Here is a 19,913-nt window from a genome sequence, read left to right as displayed (position 1 = left end):
AAAAAAAAACATCCCGTTTTACAACCTCTAATTTCCACCAGCTGTCATTGTGGCCCAGTCCAGATGCTAACAATCTCAGCATGGTCGGAGATGGCTGCACTACTTAAGCCTGTGTTTCCCTAACCACTGTGTCGCAGCACACTGGTGTGCCGTGAGAGATATTCTGCTATGCCGTGGGAAATTGTCCAATATTAATTACGGACCGCATTGTAAATAGGCTCGCCAAACCACTGGTCAGTTAGCACAAGGCCTGGTCAGCCACTTGCTAATCGTGCATGTGTGGAGAATCTTGAGATTTCGTGTTGTGTCGGTCTGATTGCGCTGCATCGGCACAAAATCAGTTGTGCTGTCTGCTTTTGTGACAGTGACGCTCTGACGGCCATGGTGCATTTGGGGACTGGCGGAAATCCCAGCATGTCGCAATATTTATAGAGCTAGTCTAAAACAGTAAAGTCATGTTGATTCTTTTTAATTCATTTATTTCTTGTTGATTTTTTTTATCGCAATCACTTTCAATAGTTTATTCCTTACACTGTCTAAAACCTTTTTAAAAACTGTCACTTTTATTAAAAAAGTAATACAATTTAATATATATATATTTTTATTCAATTATTCCACTCTTTCTATACATATATATATATATATATATATATATATATATATATATATATAGGAATAGGACTTTATTTATATAGCACGTTCACAATGTCTTTCGTTTAATATGACTACTAATATAGAATCTGATGTAACACCTAACAGATTTTTGTTGATGGCGGGCCTCGAGATTTTTTCCGTGCTGTAGATGTAAAAAGGTTGGGAAACACTGACTTAAGCAATGTTTTTGTTATTTTCAAGTCAGCAGGAAGTAAGTCGTCACAACTCTAAAGTCATCAGAGATTCTTTTTTAATTGACAACTTCAACCACAGAAGCAAAAAGTACAGGAAATATTCAGCCATCCGGAATCAACACAGGAAGCACAAAGGAGGAATTCATTTGTTGATCCTAAAAAAATTAATTTGGAAGTTGTAGATGAAACACAATATTGGGTATGGGCGAAGTAAAATCATCAAAAATATTGACGTAAACATGATTGGAAAGATATAAGTTAAGACGTTTGGTCCTGTTCAATTGAATTTAAAATAAATCAAGCATTTATTTGGATGGTAGAGGAAACATCTAATAAAACCAAAAACAATTTTCAAAACACAAATTTGAACAATATTTCTTCATAAAGTCCGCAGAGGGACATACTAATACAAACGCTGCAAAAAAACAATATGCCGTTTTAGAAGTTGTCATTTTTTATCGCTTGTCATAGAAATTTCAAGCTAAACCAAAAACACCAAATTACACCAACTGAACGTACCAAAACACCAGAATTCCAATGTACGATAACAATCATTTCATAGAGGGGAGGCCTTAATGGACATGCAGAGTTGTTTGACTCCTTCCCTTGGGGCTTTCAAAGTGCAGCAGTGGACTCGGAGGGGAGGGGGGAAGGGGAGTAGAGGGCCCATTAGACGACGGTGGCCTTAAAGAGGTCCGCTTTGGAGTCCGGTTCATCCGGGCGAACGGCGCCGTGAGGCATCTGCTGGGTGTTCCTCATCCGACTCTGGCACTGGCGCAACTCGGCCACGTAGCCCTGAAAGCTCAGGCTGAGCTCCGACTCGTCCCCGCGGGGCGTCTCGGTCGGCGCTCCCTCTTCCAGGTGCACCCCCTCCACGTCCATCACATCCTGCGCTTCTTTCCCGCCAGGTGCTTTGGAGGCGCAGTTGGTGCCTGAAAACGGAAAAGAGAAGATGCTTAAAATAGATTTTATCCGCGACAAGAGCCAAAAATTTACTGGAAAAAAATTCAAAACTTTCAGAAAAAATTCAGACAATTGCCAGGCTCGCATTTTGTGTCACTTTTTCAATATTTCCATCCTTGCTTGTTATTGGATCTCACTATTTTTACTTTTTTTCAGCATTAGCCCAAAAGTACCAGAAAAAAAAAAATGTTTCACATTACTATTCTTTACTGTACAGTTCGGAAATTGACCAAAAGTATCGGCGAGGAAAAAAAAAGGTGTCTCTCTAAAGTTGAACAAAAAAGTTTTCAAATTTCTGTCACGCACGTTTATTTAGTGCTCGCCTCAATGTTTCCATATTATTTAAATGACATTTGTCGCTCTTATATAGTAATTCAGAAGTGCGTCAATAAAAAAGTCGCTTCCGTCATCAGTTAACAAATCTTTGACACTTATTTGCAATTCCGAATTTGACCAAAATTATCGTAGCGATTAGAGCTACTGTTATACGCATTTTGACTCTCATTCCAAAAGTAGAACTAGCCTTGTGGTTTCACTCTTCAGTTAGCAATTTATTGTTTTTAAATGTTACTATTTTTACTCTTATCCTGATTTCAGTGTTTGACATGACTTTTATTCGTCAGTGTTACGCAATTGTGGCCAGCTGCTGTAAATGAAATAGTTTCCTAGGGGAATCACTTAACAAACAGTCAGTGAGTGATTAAGCGCCGCTTCAGTGCTGATGTAAACACCGCCTCCGAGTTCCAACAGCTGACCTCCTTCAAGGAGCAAAAAAGGAAAAAGAAAAAAAAGGGATGACACAATGTGGAGGGATTGGGTAACAACCGCACCAGGAAGTGATGTGTTGAAGCTGGTATGTAACACAGCAATTCTGTCACTTCACACCTCAAAAAGTAATCAAAGTTTCCCTATTTTCTCCATGTCATAATTGGTTTTGTACATTTTTTTTTGGGTATTCTACTAATTCTTTTTGTTCTTTTCTGTCAGTTTTTGTTTTTCATTCCCGGGCACATTTGAGCGATTTTTTTTTTCTTTTTCAAATAGCAGTAGTTAAAAGAATGTGATCAAATGAACCACTTCATTCTTAGTAATATATCTATTTTTTAATTTATTGTATTTATTCATTACCTTTTCTATACCTTCCCGTGCTAGGCTAATAGTGGAACTGAGGTCAAGGTGAAAATTTTGGGCTGTGCGATGTCTCCCTCTTGTGGGCAAAAAAAATAAATTAATAGGCCTGTCTATGTCCTGTCACAGTATAATAAAATCCCATATGTATTTGCAATTGTGTGCATGCGTGTCTGTTTACTAACCATAAAACGTTTGTGGATTTGGACTAAAACATAGGTCCATTGTTTTCTTGACATGCATTATTCTTATTTTTTTTTTCTTACTCTTATTCTTTGTTTCAAAAGTTCAAAAATGGAAGAAGATGGTCTAAAAAATCAGATGTGACACTGGAAGCGGCAGGATGAGGTTGCCATGGCGCCCAGCGGGAGCGGGAAAAATCAAGTGGAGACACTCGGCAACCGACAGCACGGCAGCCATTTTGTGTACACGGCAGTGAGGTCAGCCGCCGTTCCGTCAGAATGTTCAAATGTTGCTTTTTGGTTTTTACAGTTCATTTCCCTTGTTTTCTATGGAAAAGAATGTTCAATTGAAAATAAGCATGTGGAAACCCACAGACAGGAAAGGGAAGATGTGTGGGCATAGGCAGAAAGTCAAATCCAGTACCACGACATCCCTATCACCCGCTAAGATATCCCGCCACCAAAAGAATAAGATGGCACCCAATCAAGCCTTTGCATACAATCCACAATGCGACACCCTAAAAGTAACCGCCACCTACACCGCCGAGCTGGAAAGAGGCGAGCGATAGAAGCCGAGCGAACGCGCATCGTTATTCACACCCCCGTGCCGTCAAGAAGCGCATGCAGCAACACCAAAAGGAGCCGACGAGGATGACGCCAGCAGGCAAAGAACAGCGAAAGGCATGCGGAGGCGGATCAAAGACAAACGAACATCACATCCGATTGGAGCTTTTATTCCAAGGCCTAAATGACAGGTACACAGTTGATTGGCAGATCCAAAAAGAGATACAAAATCACAACCATCAGCGCCGACACGATTGTCTCATCGTTCCTGACTTTGTCTCCTGACAACATAGAAAATAAGTTTGGAGTGTCCGCTGGCGTTGTTTTGGAACGTTATCCCGCAGCAGTGTGATGATTTTCATAATGGCTTCTTTTAAGACCGCTCCTCACACTGCTATGGGCTGGCCTTCCTCTCGAGTCAGCATCCAGTCATGAGCAAAGGTAGGAGGACGTTAAAATTCTTAATCTTCCTGTACTTTCAAGGAAATCGCATACGGTAATACTGTGACAAAAATCCAGCAAGTCAAATGGAGTCCTCTCGCATTCACAAGCCGTACCTTGAGATACTAAGTCATAAGTGAAGTCATACAAGGGCTTTGACTTAGGTCTTCCCAATGAAACACACTTCTGTTGTTTATGTTTATTTTGATTGGACTCAACTATGACCAAGCTTAGTGTCATTTTTTTGCTGTCTCTATCTTCATTTAGCCATTCTCTTCTTCTCCATTCGACCAAAATGTCTCTAGAATGCCCTTTGTGACGGGCGGCCTCAGCGTTTCGCTACAGGTTTGCACGCCCTACATAAAAAATAACGTTCCAAAACAAACGGCACCTAATTGTGAAAATGCTATTTGAAATGTTAGTTGAGGTCAAGGTCCAGTCGAGTTTTTCTGGCTAGCGTCAAGTCGTGTCCCCCTCCTCTACAAATGACGGCACATTTTGGCCATTTGTACGTTTTTGCACGAGCCTTTGACTAGTTTGTCCGATTTAGCAATTCTTCCACATCCTACTGAGGCTACAAACTGCTTTGGGATGACATTGCACAACTGACACAAAATCCCCAACTTATTTTCCAAATTGTACTGCCAAATATCCAAATTTCTGACCCAATATTTATAAGACAGTGTCGGTCTTAATCATTCGACAATCAAAGAGAGAGATAATCCAAATTCATTAAAGTGCAGGAAGGGGGTGAAGTGATGGAATGGAAACGGGAGCTCTGGTTTACTACGCGGTACCTGGAGTGGAATTTGCGTCCGCGTCTTGTGGGTGAGGGCAGGGTGGAGGCGGCGGGGTGAAGTTAGCTTCGGGCAGGCTCCCCTCCAGAGACGGCATGGGGGACGGGGACGCCGGCAGCAGCGTGCTGTTGGGGCTGTTGATGTCACCCTCCCCCACCAGGGTCAAGTCGGCGTGAGCGTCCTCCTCCACGGTGCGGAGGCTCGACCGGGCGTCCGGGGGCCGCGGGATGGGGGATAAGTGGGTGCCGAAGGGTGAGTGGCGAGACGGGGGCATCAGGCACCGCCTGGCCCCGGAGTGTCCGAGCGAGGAGTCCAGACTCTCGGAGCGGAGGCCCGAGGCCAGCGGCCCTCGAGGGTGCCCGCCGTTCTCACGGCTTTGCTTCAGAGACTCCGGTGTGGAGCATGCCGGGTCCGAGGAGGGGCAATCGGGAAGGGGCACCAGACGCAAAAAATCGGGAAGCACTAAGTCCTCTTTGGTCAGTAGTCCGCGCTGGTCATTGGCCCGTGCGCTCTGCGCCCGGCTCAGCAACTCGAAGAATTCTGCCGGGAAAAGGACGATTTGTTGCGCGTTAGTTTGACTAGTGAGCGGCTCCAAGATGGAGACATATGGCAAGCAGATAGTGCAGGAAGCGACCCCACAGACCAAAGTCAGGCTAAGAAAAGACTCAAGATGTCTGACATTTTGGTTTCAAGCAACCACTTCAGTCCTTCAAAAGCAAACTTGTCTTTGCTACCAAATGTGGAGCTGATTTTGATCTTGAACTCTGTTATTTGCTGAAAGTGATATTCAATATTAAAAAGGAGGATCTTCATTTGGTCAAATGTGTTTCGCACCACCTTTTGGTTTCACTATGCAAATGAGGTGGCTACTTTAGCGATGTAATCCGACTCTGAACAAATTCCTACAAGGTTCGTGATTCCTGCTCCGAGGGCAAAGCACAGCTTAGCGGCAAGAGATGAAACAAGGGAGGTTTACCTTCGGCTTCGTCTATATTTATCTTTTTCTGTTTTCTTTTTTCGCCTGGTAGTGCCGAGTCCAGTCCACTTGCCCGCCCACAAAACTCCTTTGGCGCTGTTGACCTCTCATCTCCCTGCAGACGCAACAATGATAACGCTGTTAGGCCAGATCGGACCTCTCCATCCTTTGTCGGCGTCCGCCTCGTCGCAAAGATGCGAGCCGGTTAGTCAGTTAGGGTGAAGAGGAAACACCCGTTTGTCGCATTGGCCCAAGTGTTAATTTGGGTGAATGGAGCCGGCCCCCGGCCGTCGAGGAAGGAGGCGGCGTGGACTTACTGTTGCCGATAGACTCCTGGTCGGTGGTTGGCTTTTGAGGGAGGAGCTCTTGGGTACGTCTGTGGGCCACAAACCATACGTGAGACCATTCCATTTCCGTCCATACTTATGCAACATAACTTACAACTATTGTCATTTTGAGCATGAAAACATAAATTAGCATTGCCACTTTTTTGACAAAAGGTTAGCGCGGTACCTTTGGCCGAGGCCGGGTCAACACGGTCCAGCACGACACGCAGACCGTCCAGACTGGATATGGGGGCTCCCAGGTCCAAAGGTTCCATTTGGCCGTTCTACAACAAAGCAGACGATGTGTTTGAACCGCCGGCGGAACACAGGATAAAAGTAGAAAGCCACGAGACTCAAATAAACCCCGCGGGTGACGAGGGGTAATTGTAGCCCTGGTACTCCACCCTGTGGCACTCCAAGCCCACACGACTTACTATTTTGGCCTCCAGTTCAGTGAGCAGGAGGCCATACTTGGCCACCACGGGGCGTAAGACTTCAGCGACCGGCTTGGTGGGTTTGGCTTTCAGCCCCACTGAGCGGTTAATGGGCACCAGGTCCAGTCTGAAAGGAGAGAAGAGAACGGCATCGTCACAAGAGTCGCCACACAACGCGTTGTCGTGGTAACGCTTCGCACCGGAACAAGGTCCTCTTTTCCAATCGCAGATCTCGCGAGCTGAGGGTCATGCAGTCTTGGTCCAACACTAAAGGCTTTAATTGGAAAAAAATAATACATTTAGCACCTTTCCATGTTTTTACATCAGCGTCGTAATTATATTATGGCAGTCCCCCCAACATTATGGTTCCCAGTGTTCATCCTGGACTTGATCACCTTTTCGCCTCCCACCAGGAAGAGATCCACCGCCGCCACGTTAACACCGATGCCGTGACACAGAACTTGGAGGACCTCCCGAATGGAGGCGCCGGGCCGAAGAGTGATGGCGGAGATGGAGCTGTCGGGCAGCATCACGCTGCATTGCTTTGGGGAACGCTCCCACGCGCCCACCGAGTGTCGATTGTCTGACTACGAGTGAGTAGAAAACCATTTGAATGTTTTCCGTGGAATCAAACACATATCTGGAACTCCGTGTATAGTCATGCTGCATTCTTCTATCATATCCAACTTAAAATGTCTACCAAGAAAAAAAATATGAGTGGGCAGGCAAATAAGAAGAACGAAAGTGGGCTCAGTGTGTTGTCATGGTGATCTGCCCAGTGGATCCTTACCTCTATCTTGCCAGCAGAGCAAGAAGTGGCCATCTCCAGGCTGGTACTGGAAGACAAGGACCCTTGGGACTCCCTTCGGCCGTTACTACCCCAATAGTCTGCACGGAGAATCAGGGGAAGCCCCCTTTAGAGGGGAAAAAAAACTTCTTTGTAGAAGTTGTGCGTGACACTCACCGAGATTAATATCGCTAATGTCCTTCTTTTTAGGACCCTTGCCAAAGCTCCGATTGCGAGACCACGAAAAGAAAATCCCACGTTTTTTGTCTGCGCTTTCATCTCGGCTGTCCTCATTGAGTGACCTCCCCGACCGCTGCTTCCTGGCGTCCTGCAAGGTAAGACGGCAAAGGATCTAACTCGACTGATATGAAAGGGGGAGCAAAAAAAAAAAAAAAAAGTACCTTCTTGGGAGTGGAAAGGGTCGAGCGGTCCGAGCTAGCGCTGTGTTTGGACGGTGCGGGACTGCAGGGGATCTGGTAGGGATCCGGCAAGGGGAGGCCATCCACCTCGGCATGCATGCACTCCTTGTAAAGGGAAGACTTGAGGAAACGGGAGTAGCTGTCAAACTTCATCAGGTTGAAGATCTGCAAATGGGAAAGGCGCAGGGCAAATTAGCGAGGGAAGGCCTCATGAGGAGAAAATCAATTCCACGCTATTAGAACAAGGCGAAAAAAAGTCATGTCTGCATTTTGAACGCAAAACCACAACAGTATTTTGCTGACTTGGGCGGCCGAAGAGCCGTACCTGCAGCTGCTGCGTCTTGAACATGTCGGGCCTCGGGGACGTGAGGACGTCGTCGGCCAGTTGAGCTTGGCTGTCAATGTTGACCGGCATGGTGGCCTTGCTGGACAGAAAGCTGTTGTAGATCTCGCCGGCTCTCTGGGACAGCTACGGCAAACGCACTTCTGGTCATCTCTGACAACGCGGTGGGGTGATGACACGCGGCGGGCATACCTGCTTTTTGTCAGTCGCAGGAACATGGTTGAAGTATTCACAGGCTTGCCAGAACAAGATATTCTCCTCACTAAATTCTTTCTTGAGAAATTCCTGCGGAGACAAATGACGACTTCTTGAGATCTGCCTGTTGAAGTTTAACATTCCCGCTTCATTGATTATGCTGGCGAAAGGAGGAGTCAAATCAGTTCCACTCTACATTTGAGCTCGATGAGGGTTCGGCAGAATTGAGTTAATTTGCGACCCAAAGTCAGTGCAGATGATTTCGGAAAAAAAACGAGGACTTTGTGGGCACGTACCGAAAAGTAGCGAACGCCCACCGGGTCCTGGAGGAGGCGCTCGAAGCAGCCGGCCCAGCTGGCCACGCGTTGTTCCGGAAGCCCTCGGTGGCTTCCCGGAAGACTTCCGTTACTGTTCAGGCTGCTGTGACTGCAGCATCCCTGCAACTGAACGCCGCCGGAGTCTGTTCAAAACACACGCATTATTAGATTTGTCAGTTAGCAGTGATGAGCTTCTTTTGAAACTTGAAATATTGATTTCAAGGCGGACGAAATCAGGCTCCGAAGCACTTACCGCCGTCCGAGGAAGCCGCCGACTGAAAGAGAGCAAAGAGAGACATGAGTGAGAGGCTGCTGTCATGACCTCCTGCAGGCTGCTGGAGATTGGTGTTAATTTGTACGAGGGGGTGGCGACTCAGCCTCTTTCACACTTGTTCACACCTCCACAGGGAGGAGGGCGGAGGCGTAGGAGACCCCCCCCACCCCCTTCCCCGTTGTTTGATTTGCTCCTCAGTGTCCGAAATGTAAGTATTCTTGCAAGAGGGACAATCAACGGCTCTAATGGTCCTCCATTCACTTGCTAATTGCGCCATTGAGTGCTTTTATGTGCACATGGACATGCCCTCAACGAAAAGGGCAAGTGGCCACAGACCCCCGTGTAGCCAAAGAAAATAGAGGAATTTATTTCAAATGGTGGTCCACCTATCTATGGCAGCGACAGATAGTTGCAGCCAGCACTTGGGAGAAGGTGCATAACGAATCGACATTTGATTCTTGGTGTGCCTGAGATTTTCTACGTTTCTACGTCCTTGTGCTCCTTGTTAGAGAATAGGCATTTGTGAAGAAAAAAAAAATGACTGAAAAGCTGGAAAGTTGTCATGTGCGGTCTAGACTGTAAAAATAAGTTGCTCTCGTAAAAGTTGCTGTATATTTTGGGTTCAGATTGTCAGACATGTCATTTGTTCAAAAGTGATATTTTCCACATATTACAAATGCATTTTGAAACCAGGAAATTGACAGAAAAAAATTTGCCTAGCTGACATGTAGCCACCTAGTTAGAAGTTTGAAGGTAAATCCTGAAAAATATTTTCTAGTTTGGGTGTTGGAAATGAAAGCGACAAATTCTACGTTTTGTTTGGACTTCATTTGAATCCAAGCTTGGCTTTTAATGGCACGTGGTTGGGAATGTCCGCCTTAAGTCACGCTAATGTGTAGCCGTTTCTGGAATAAGGGTGGCGGCAAGACTAAAAACCACAATTTAGCCACTCTATATGTTGTTTTCAAGGTTGTCGACGAGCCACAGCACAAGCTCGGACATGTCGTGCCCATCGTGTTGTCAGATCCCCGATGGTGACGTTTTGTTCCGTTTTGAGTTCGTAACCACATGTGAAACGCAAGCCGCTAATTGTCTCTCGTAGCCTCTTTACAACCGTCCAGCTGCAGTGTTCAACCCGCTGTAGTCAACACCCAGGAACCGCCCCCCACCCCGCCCCACCTTCCGCCCCCCACCCATGTGTGTGAAGCGCCTGAGGAGAACACAGACTGACCATCTGCGTGTCCCTTTGGAGCTAAAAACATTCCGAAACCTCAAACCCTAACTACACAGTAACTGTTTGAAGGAAGAAAGACATCACACTTGTGACGTTAGGTTTGCTTTTGAGTTCACCCATGACAAATGTGTCCGGTGATAAACAGGAGGATCTTGATCGAATCATTTTTTTTTATTTAATGTTGTCACAAATCCAATGATAAAATAATTTAAAATTGTCTTCTGTTTAGTCTAAATATCACAACATACGGAGGCTACGAGGTCTACGTATTCATGAGGGACCACACACACAACCCGCCCTTGTCCTGTCCCCTAAGTGATGACCCAGGCACACGATCACCCCTTGCCCACACACTCACTCCCTTCCTCTATTGACGCCTTGGATGACAAGTTGGTCCACAGTGGGTGGCTACACAAAGGGAACTGGTCCCCCCCCCCCCAACACACACACAATAAGTCCACAGAATAAAACTAAGTTAGCTTCTATCGATCGGATACTGTGTTGACTGCGGGTATTAAATGCACTTCCAACATTTCTGTGGTTGCTGAGTCTGGCGTATACCAGACACCACATGTCAGAGGAACACTCAAAACCTCGACAAAAAAATAAAAAATAATCCCGGGGAACTTCGATGATATTGCCACCGGTTAGCACCCCTGAAGAATCGCTTGATGTTTCCTTCAGGCTTGTTAAGGCATGCTTTTGGTATTAAAAGCCAGATGAACATGTATCCAGAGTCAACAAAAAAAACGTGACACAAATAACCACAAGCCCCCACCGCTTGAAGCAGCAAGAGATGAGCCACAAAGAGATGGGAAAAGCAGCTGACTCAAACAAAAAAGGAGTTGGCAACTGCAGGGAAAAAAAAAAACTGCATTCTTACGGTGTTGAAGTTCCACGTCCTCTTGAAGGAAAGTCTCTTTTTGAGACTCATTGTTCCCTTGACTGCTCGGCGAGCGGTACGCAAGGCAAAGTAGACGTGCGCATACCTGAGCATTCCCCACCCAAAGCTAGGCCAACCGTGTCTGTACAAGTCGGAGAAAGCGAGGGAGGGGGAAAACCCTGAAATTTGACATGGCACTGGACTAAGACGAAGAAGAAGAAGGGGGCGGAGGGGGAGGTTTCCTCATTCGGCAGCTGTTGCCATAGAAACCCTGCCGACGATACATACAGTCTCTCCAACATTGACGAGAAGGAATCATAAGCCCCCCTTCTTTCCCTTGACAAAAACCACAATGCCCCCCTTCCTTTTAGTACTCTGGTCTGGCTTGAAAAAGAAGAAAAACATAGTCGGGATAAATTGAAACCATATGTATTCCGTTGAATCGGCCGTATCTCACAAAGCGAGCGTTGCTTGCAAATATTTTGCAAAAGGTTTTAAAGTATTTTTCCTGTCACAAAGAACTGTTGGCAAAATTTCGGTGCGACAGGGAAAAAAACGGTTTCGCAAGCGTTAAAACTGTTGGTGAATCTCTGGCGAATGCCCGCGACCGTTTGTGACATTCAACAAAACGTAATTAAATAGACAGTCGAACCGTACGCAAACGCTAAACCGGTTAGTGACGATTCCAGTGATAGACAAAAACCCACTTGCATCAAGGCTTAGTCCGTCGGGTTTTTGAAGTTTCAAGTAAAACTGGTGTCTGACAGTATCGACGAATGCCCGCCTCAGCCGAAAACCTCGCTATACCTTTTAAACCATAGCTAGCCAAGTAGCATCGCTTTACAAACGTAAGAATAAAAACTCACGACATGACCAGCAGCCTGCCAGAAACCGTTATCACGTAAAAACCTTTAGTTTGTTGTGTCGCCTACACTATATATAATATGAGACATTCACACATTTATTTGGGTAGACAATTTCAATGGCCCTTCGAAGGAAACTATGACTATGCGACAAAAATAAATTTGACACCCCTGGCTTGGATGTAGCCACCGACCATCGCAACACAAGCGTAAGAATGCAAACATACGACGAAGGGTATACATCACAGCAAATAAACGAATTTGATTGGACGGTTTGTGTGGAAAATTGAGAATCATGGGGATGAAGCTGTTACGAGGGAATAAATCAGATTTTATTTTTCCGCAAATTTGTGCAAATAAAGTCATTAGTTTATGAAGAGGAAAAAAATATCCCCCCCAAAAAATCTTTTTATGAGAACAAAGTGGAGGCATTCTAGTTGTTTGTATGCCACAGTAATGCTTTTCATGTGATGCTTTGCTTGTCACAAGACGCTTAATTACATATTGCGATCATCGCAGTTATCTGCTGCGGATGACAAACGAAAATAACATCAAGGCGACTTCCTTTTCGAGGAGGAGGAGAGGGAGCGGTGCGTCAGATAAGAGGGAGGAGAGATTTCCTTGCAACACAAGGTCACAAGAGTTTCTAATGGTAAATCCCCATTTTACACTGAAGAAATTGGCGTTTTTGTGACGATAGGCTCACTGGTTAAAGGGGAAAAAAATCTGAATATTACACGGCGAGAATTGCAATTAGCATGAGATCAAATGTAGCCGTTATCCGAATTATGCTTATGAGAAAAACATTTAGTAGCAGGAAAATAAATTTCTAGTAAAAGTGGAAAAAAAATCTGTTTTTTTACAATAAAAGGTGTGAATATACTCAGAATTTACTCTGAGAAAAAACAGAAAGTTTTGCAAAAACTAAAGGCAAAAAAATTTATTTAAATTAATTACATTTAATTTTATTTAATGCTATTTTTGAGTAATCCAAACTGACGAGAAAAGCGTTTTAAGCGGCAGTTTAAAAAAATAGGATGAAAGAATTATATCGCAAAAAGTTCTGAATAATATAAGGAGAATTTTTGGGGGGTAAACAAAGATGTACTTTCACGATCATTTCATAACAATAAAATGATATAATTAGGGGCAAGAGATACAGGAAGAAGTCCTGTGTTATTGGAATGTCCTCCTGTAGATGAACGACAGGGCTAGTAATGCAAGATGTAAAATAAACAGCCAACTTCATAAAAGCAAGGAATACCCCCCCCCTCCCCCTCCCACCATGTATTATCAAAAAGAATGGCCTGCCGCTCGCTTGAGCCTGGAGGGCAACCACATAAGACGTGACCACACCCTCGCACTGCTATTGCGCTCCCATAAAAAAACACCCCAAATGGACTTTCCGAGCTTGAAACCCGACACGTGTAATTAGCCTGCTGACTCTTGCCCCCGTTTTCCCATCTCACAACAAAGCTCAGTGTGGGTACGCTCGGCGTGATGCGAGGGCGAGGGTGATCGTTGACTTCCTGAGTTTACGTTCTGCCGTCTAATCGCTTTGGTCATGCGGGCAAGCTGAGCTGCTTGAAAAAGAAAAGGCACTCATAAAAACAAGTTTATTCCTTCTAATTTTAGGCTCTGATCTAATAGAAGCCACGTCCCATTTCATTGCCGGGTTCGTTGAATACAAAAACCCTGATTCTTCTTTGCCAGGTCAACTTGAATTAAAAAAAACACCACCACCACCACACTCCAAACTGACAGTTAATTGTATTTTTTCTAAAATTGTCGTATACCAGAAATGCCTTGATTAATTCTTTGACAGGTTGCCTAGACTCCATTCTAATAGAAGCCATATTCCAATTAATCCACCCCAAACAGATGCCCTACTTAATTAATCCACTTGAGAAAAAAAAAAAAAACGAAAACAATTGACACCCCTATCTTCAGACGCCTCCACAAAAATAAACGGAGGTAACACCTACACCGCAATTGCCTGCGCGTTTCAAAATCTCGCGTGGTTGCCCGTTCAGATGATGTCACGGCAACGCGAGATTTCCAGCGGCGGTCGGAGAATGAACTGGATAACCGCATCCATATCTGCCTCTCGCGTATTCAGTATTCGCGCATGTGGGCAGGGTGAGAAAAACGACGTTCGCCGGTGGACCTTTTGCAGCGTGTCGCCAAACCGGCACAACTGAATGCCAACTTTTTCTTCCATCCAAACACCCACACAACGCCCAAGGACAGAAGAGGCGTTTTGCACTTTTACGAATAACGTAATCCGTCAAAAAGCGAGCCCAACTCATAATGCGGCGGTGCCCCAATTCTTGGCCAGATCCACCACACTATACTTGGTGTCCCCTCTCATAGTTGGCTCCATTTTTATAGAAGCCATACCCTAATTAGGTGCTAGTTCTTAAAAAAACATCATCTGATGGTAGATCCTCCAATAGTCGTCGTGACCCAATGAATTCATCGCCAGGTCTCCTGGAATATATAAACGCTGCATCCCAAAACAGACGACCAGCACCAGAGATGTCTCACTCACTTGATGTCTCACTTCAAAATAAATCGCTGACAATATTTCTTACGATAGTCTTAAAGAACAAATGCCTCACTCCCAACCCAACAAGCGGTACTTCCTCAAATAGTGATCTCCGTTCTTGTAGAAGCCATCCCACAATTATTTGCCAGATCCACTTGAATCCAAAAAGTGCCAAAACAGATGACAGGCGCTGTTTCCTTTCATAGATGCCAAACACCAAATAATCTGCTGCACCCCTAAAGAAACTACCTGCAATCGGTGGCTTTGTTCCATTAAAGACGATATTCCAATTAATCGCCGCTTGAACAATTAAACGCCGCAACCCAAATAAGACACCCACTCCAAAAAAAGCAAATATTCTCTCTTTGAGGGAAGACGACAACGATATTTTGATCGTAGGGGTGAGGCGTCGGGGATAGAAACCCTTCGGCCGTTCAAATAAAAACCATCAACTCGATCACTTTGCATTTTTTTGCAAGAATAGATGGCCCGACGCACCATGCAACGAGAAACATTCCGCAGCAGCCCGCACAGCCAGAGAAGACTTACGGAGTTGAGGGTAATGGTGGGTTCCATGTGTGTGGCACGCAAACGGGTCCATTCGCGGGAGCTTGATGCGGCGAGTGCGGGAGAGCCCCAAATCCCAGCAGCGACTGGGAGTCTCGTACTGTGACTCTCGCTCTCCCTCCCTCCCTCTCTCTCTATCTCCCTCTCTCTCTCTCTCTCTGGTCGCAGCAGATTCCTCCTCTCTGTTTACCTCCCACCTTCCGCCTCCGTGTCTTCTTCATGCCTTCCCTTTTGACGCCCACAGGCGCCACGGGAAAGAAAGTCAGTCGTGTCTAATGAGCAACAAGGGTGTAAAAGCAACGGCGACAGAAATGCCCGAAAGAATTGATTGCTTCTTTTTGTTTCGTGATTAATTATGCTAAATAGCGCTGCATTCTAAGAAAATTTAACGAGAATTTAAAGAGAAACGGCTTTTATAAAGTGTGATTATAGTTATATGTGAGTGGGTGCGAGTTGTGGCGAACAGCGGCTCCTCGTGATTGTTCTCATTTCGTATTTGGGTTTGGAGTGCATCGTGATTGTGGCTCTTTGTAGTTTCTATTTGTCAACCGGAATCTAAGCGTTTACTGCCACCGACGAATATATATGTCAGTTTTTAACGGTTAGGCGTGAAAGAGAGTCTTTTCAAGCTTGTGAATTTCAAGCTTCTGCATGATTGTAAGATGTCAGCATTGCATCAGATTGATTTGAGAAGATTAGGCATGAGAGAAATGTTCAAATTGAGTTTAGGCACCGCCCACACAAACACATGTGATGTATACAGATGTATATAGCATACAGAGTATGTGTCATAGTTGGTAGTGGATGATTTGTCAAAAGATGACACAGTTGATGGAAAGAATGGCAAACGCCATGTAAAAAAATCCTCTGACATTCAAAACGATCCATGCGAGTGTGTCAGTGTCAATCAGGGTGCGTTTCTCAGTAGTATGGCTGTGAATAAATTCTCAGTCTTGTTTTTGTTGTGGTGGTGTGTTACCATACACAGTAAATGTAAAACTTACCTCAAGGTCATCCAGAGATCGGGCCAAGCTAAGACGCTTTGAAGAGCGGCGTTTGGAGGCACGGAGTGCACCCAAGCCCCAAAACCTAGAGCCCTGTCAAAAGAAATGTGGAGTTTAGTCATATTTTTCTTTAACTATAACACAGTGTTATAATAAATTATTATTATTCAATGAATAAATATTAAAGAAAAATATTTGATTATTATAAATAATATATGTATATACATATATATATTTTTTTTTTCAACATTTAAAATATGTGTTTTTGACCAAAAAAATGACAGTGAGACCCTGTCATTACTTGAGTTGTGTTTTGCTAAATAGATCCACAGTGACATTCTGTGGCCATGATGAGTATAGCAACCCTTTGGAACTGTTTTCTAGTATGACCAAAAAAAAAAGTTTCCATAAAGTCATTCTACCACCCAAATGAAATCGTTTTATTTAAATATTTATTTAAACGAATCATTTAAATTCTGCTGTCTGCAGCCAGGTGGTCAGAATCTGTGTTTTTGTTAAATAAAAACCCCAACAAAATCCTCATTGTGTTATGATTTTTTAAAAATTGCTCTTATGATTTGTATTGGTCGATAACTCACATTTTTGCCACGTTCGTTCTTCCGGTGGACAAATGCTTGGGTCCATTCCTCTTTGGGGGGCATCATCGGGAGGACCTCGGCAGACCGATACCGGTCTGAGGGAATCTGGCTCATGGGTGGCGGCAGGCTCCGCGCTTTGGCACCCGGGCCAACGTCAGCTAACCAGTCGTTGTCGTCGTTCCATGTCACTGTAGGCTCTGGATCACCTCTGAGGGATTTGGGCCATTTTGGCTTGGAGAACCAACGCTGGCTACCCCGGAGAGGCTCTTCTGAGAGGCTATTTTTTTTATCCAAAAGGGAAAGAGGAGGCGGAGGCTTGAACTGGAACTTCAAGCGAGGCGGGGGACGTCCGTAAAAGTCAGTGAGAGAATCAGGCCCGGGAAGCGACTCTGAAAGGGAGTGTGTGCTACCATTGTTCTTTAGGTGGCCATTATTGTAGCGGTTTCTCGGGATATGGTCTGGGGATGCGGGATTATCCCATGGACAGGTGGGGAGGAGGACCCCAGAGTGGTTTTGGATTATGGAAGGGAAATCCCTGGCGGCTCTTTCCTCAGGGGGTGAGGCATTGTCAATGCCGCTGTCTCCGTTACTACTGGCGCTACCTTTTTGAACGTTGGCCTTGGCTTGCTGCTGAGCCTCCGAGTCCAGTTTGGCTCGAAGCCTCTCCACTGCGTCCCCCATATCACTGTACAGGACCGTGACAAAATTAAGAACATCCGGCGGAGCCTGGGGGAATTCCAGGCAACCAGAGGTGTCCGGATCAGGCGTGCAGTCGAAGCCAAAGCGCCCGGCGATACCTGTGTGCTCATTGTGGTTTCCCAGCTCTGGGTCAATGAAGAAAACGTGACAGGAGGCTCTCAGCGGAGTGTCTTGTGGGGCGCAGCCGTTGATAATGTGCGCAGTGGTCACCAGGCAAAAGAAACGAGGGTCCTCGGCGCAAACGGCCCCTAGGACCAAGTTCTCGGTGGGAAAGGCCGCCAAAACAGCTCCCATGTCATCGCAAAGTCGGATGCAATCAAACGTAATCTTCATCATGACTAGCGTGTGGGTATCCTGCTCCGTGCCCAGCTGGCGTATTCGCTCTCGGATGGCCTTCAAGCTGTCGTCGTCCGATTGCGACGTATTTAAGATCAGCTCGGTGGAGCTCAGGTAGCCCACCACCAAGGTCATGTTTAAAATGCTCCAGTCTGGATTAACGTGCTCGCCGTCCGTAAAAACCGAATGGCGTTCGTACTTTGGCTCCTGCGTTTCGGCACTTTGTTGTTTGGACCAATGTGACATGTCCGGTTCTGACAGTGGCCTCTGCTTCCCGACGAGCACGTGGTGCCAATTGTCGGAATTGGGTGAATCGTGCGAGATGGCGCGTAGGACGCTGGCCTTTTTGGGGCTTATTAAAAACTTTTCGTCGTGTAGAATGGGGTTCCCGATGACGCGGCCTTCGGTATGCACGACCAAGCGCAGCGGCCCGATGCATCGGCCGATCATCTGCACCACGGTCTCGTGCAAAGCGGTAGATACGTCGGCTCCGTTGATCGCCATGATGCCGTCGCCTTGTTTGAGTCCCACCAGATGGGCGGGACTTCCCTCCAAGATGCCGCTCAATAAACATGGACACTGACCCGAGATGGTAAACCCGTAGCCTGTACGACCACGGTGGACTTCCACGCGCCGCAGCTCGCCAGATGCGCTTAAATCCAAGCGCCTCCTGGCACTCTCGGGTTGACCCTGGATCCTCATTTTGCCAACACTATTGTGTTGTTGTCATACTACGGTTACACAAAAAGACAAGGTCGGTTAAAACAGCGGTGAAAAGATTGTAAGCATTAACTGTAAAGCCAAGTGACCCTCAGTGTTCTCAATGATACAAACCTTGAACACTACAAGAATACCAACTCTACACCCTAGCTCAAACCCAAACAAAACTCTACCCCTAAATTCCTAATCCTAACCGCAACACCAACTTTAAACATAGTTTTTCGACAAATCCGATTGAAAGATATTTTGCATTTTTATGCAAAATCTGTGATCATTTGTAATATCAGAATTTGCCGATCGATCAATGACGTCCAAAAACCCTGCGAGGCGAGTTTCTTTTTACACTTTTACACACTTAGGACAAGTCAAAAATTACTTAAGACCTTTAAGAAAGGATTTCTGGTGTGATTGATTACTACCATTTGAAATGATTTCCTCAGAGAAAACTTGTTCAATTCACGTTCACGCCAGAACTACTGATTAATAACAAAATAAAACGTTGAAACGAGTAAACAACTGATCCAAGTAGGTCTGGTTTAAGTGAGTTATCTGTCCAGGATAAACGCACAGAGGGCTTTTATATCCTCCCCCGGAGCAGAGTGCCAGCTGGCTCTCCCCCTCAATAAAAATACTTGAATGACAACCAGACGTTTTGTATTCGGTGACCTTTTTAAATGCCACGCATTTGAAACAAGTTGCAAGTAAACCACAAGAAGCCGTGTTTATTTCTTTCTTTCTTAATGCATTGCGTTTTACAAACCATTCGCGACTACGGCAAGTCCGCAACTACTACTTACGACTCTATTACTATATTTTTACTAATACTACCGAACTTTTGGTATTTACCTCATACGGTGTCGAAAGTCTCCCCCCCGGAAAAAAAAAAAAATAGTCCACACAGCTTTTAAACGCCCAGTTTTGACATTTCCAAGTTAGGCGATTCCATTTTTAAGGGCCAGTTATTCCAAACAATACATTAGGGTCGCGATTTAAGTGGTCTCCATATGCGGCGGTGTCGTGGACGCGGCACCCCTTCACGCGCACGCGCACAAGGCAGCTTGAACAAAGCGACATTGACGGTAACCATAACAACGCAAGGTCGCCGCGTCACCTGGTCCGCCCCTTTGGCTCCGTTTGGCCAATCGCAGCCTCGCGCACTATTCAAACCAATGGTGCGATCCTATTGGCTCCTGATGTCTGTTGACGGAGGCAGTCCATTACGGACATCAACAAACTGTTTAAAATACATTTTAATTGAAAGTGTATCGTAGAATATTAAAAAAAAAATAATAAAATAAATAAATACACATTTAAAATGTGGTTTAGCCATGATTAACTGTAAAAAAAAAGTTATTCTCAGAATTTTAAAAAGAGGTTTTTTATTAATGATATCAATGATTTATTTCTAAAATCTGAATTTAATTGTAACGTGCAAAAAATGTAACGATTGTAAAATGTCTAAAATG

The 19,913-nt window shown here is 45.1% G+C and overlaps 1 protein-coding gene across 1 annotated transcript; it reads right to left on the bottom strand.

Moving 5' to 3' along the window:
• Positions 1-882: 882 nt before the first annotated feature.
• LOC125991762 (regulator of G-protein signaling 12) lies at positions 883-19,488 on the bottom strand. Its single transcript, XM_049760155.2, has 18 exons — positions 19,294-19,488; positions 16,693-18,458; positions 16,094-16,186; positions 8,974-8,995; positions 8,700-8,863; positions 8,401-8,493; positions 8,191-8,334; positions 7,848-8,030; positions 7,624-7,774; positions 7,450-7,547; positions 7,055-7,246; positions 6,860-6,933; positions 6,660-6,786; positions 6,413-6,509; positions 6,217-6,275; positions 5,900-6,014; positions 4,924-5,463; positions 883-1,780 (listed from the first exon to the last, which is right to left on the bottom strand). The coding sequence occupies exons 2-18, from the start codon at positions 18,427-18,429 to the stop codon at positions 1,518-1,520; spliced, it is 4,152 nt and encodes a 1,383-aa protein (XP_049616112.1). The 5' UTR covers positions 18,430-18,458; positions 19,294-19,488; the 3' UTR covers positions 883-1,517.
• Positions 19,489-19,913: the final 425 nt, after the last annotated feature.

Source organism: Syngnathus scovelli, chromosome 1, assembly GCF_024217435.2.
Source record: "Syngnathus scovelli strain Florida chromosome 1, RoL_Ssco_1.2, whole genome shotgun sequence".
Classification (NCBI taxonomy): Eukaryota; Metazoa; Chordata; class Actinopteri; order Syngnathiformes; family Syngnathidae; genus Syngnathus; species Syngnathus scovelli.
The sequence above is the reverse complement of the archived record's forward strand: the minus strand, read 5'-3'. Positions and strand labels throughout refer to the sequence as shown.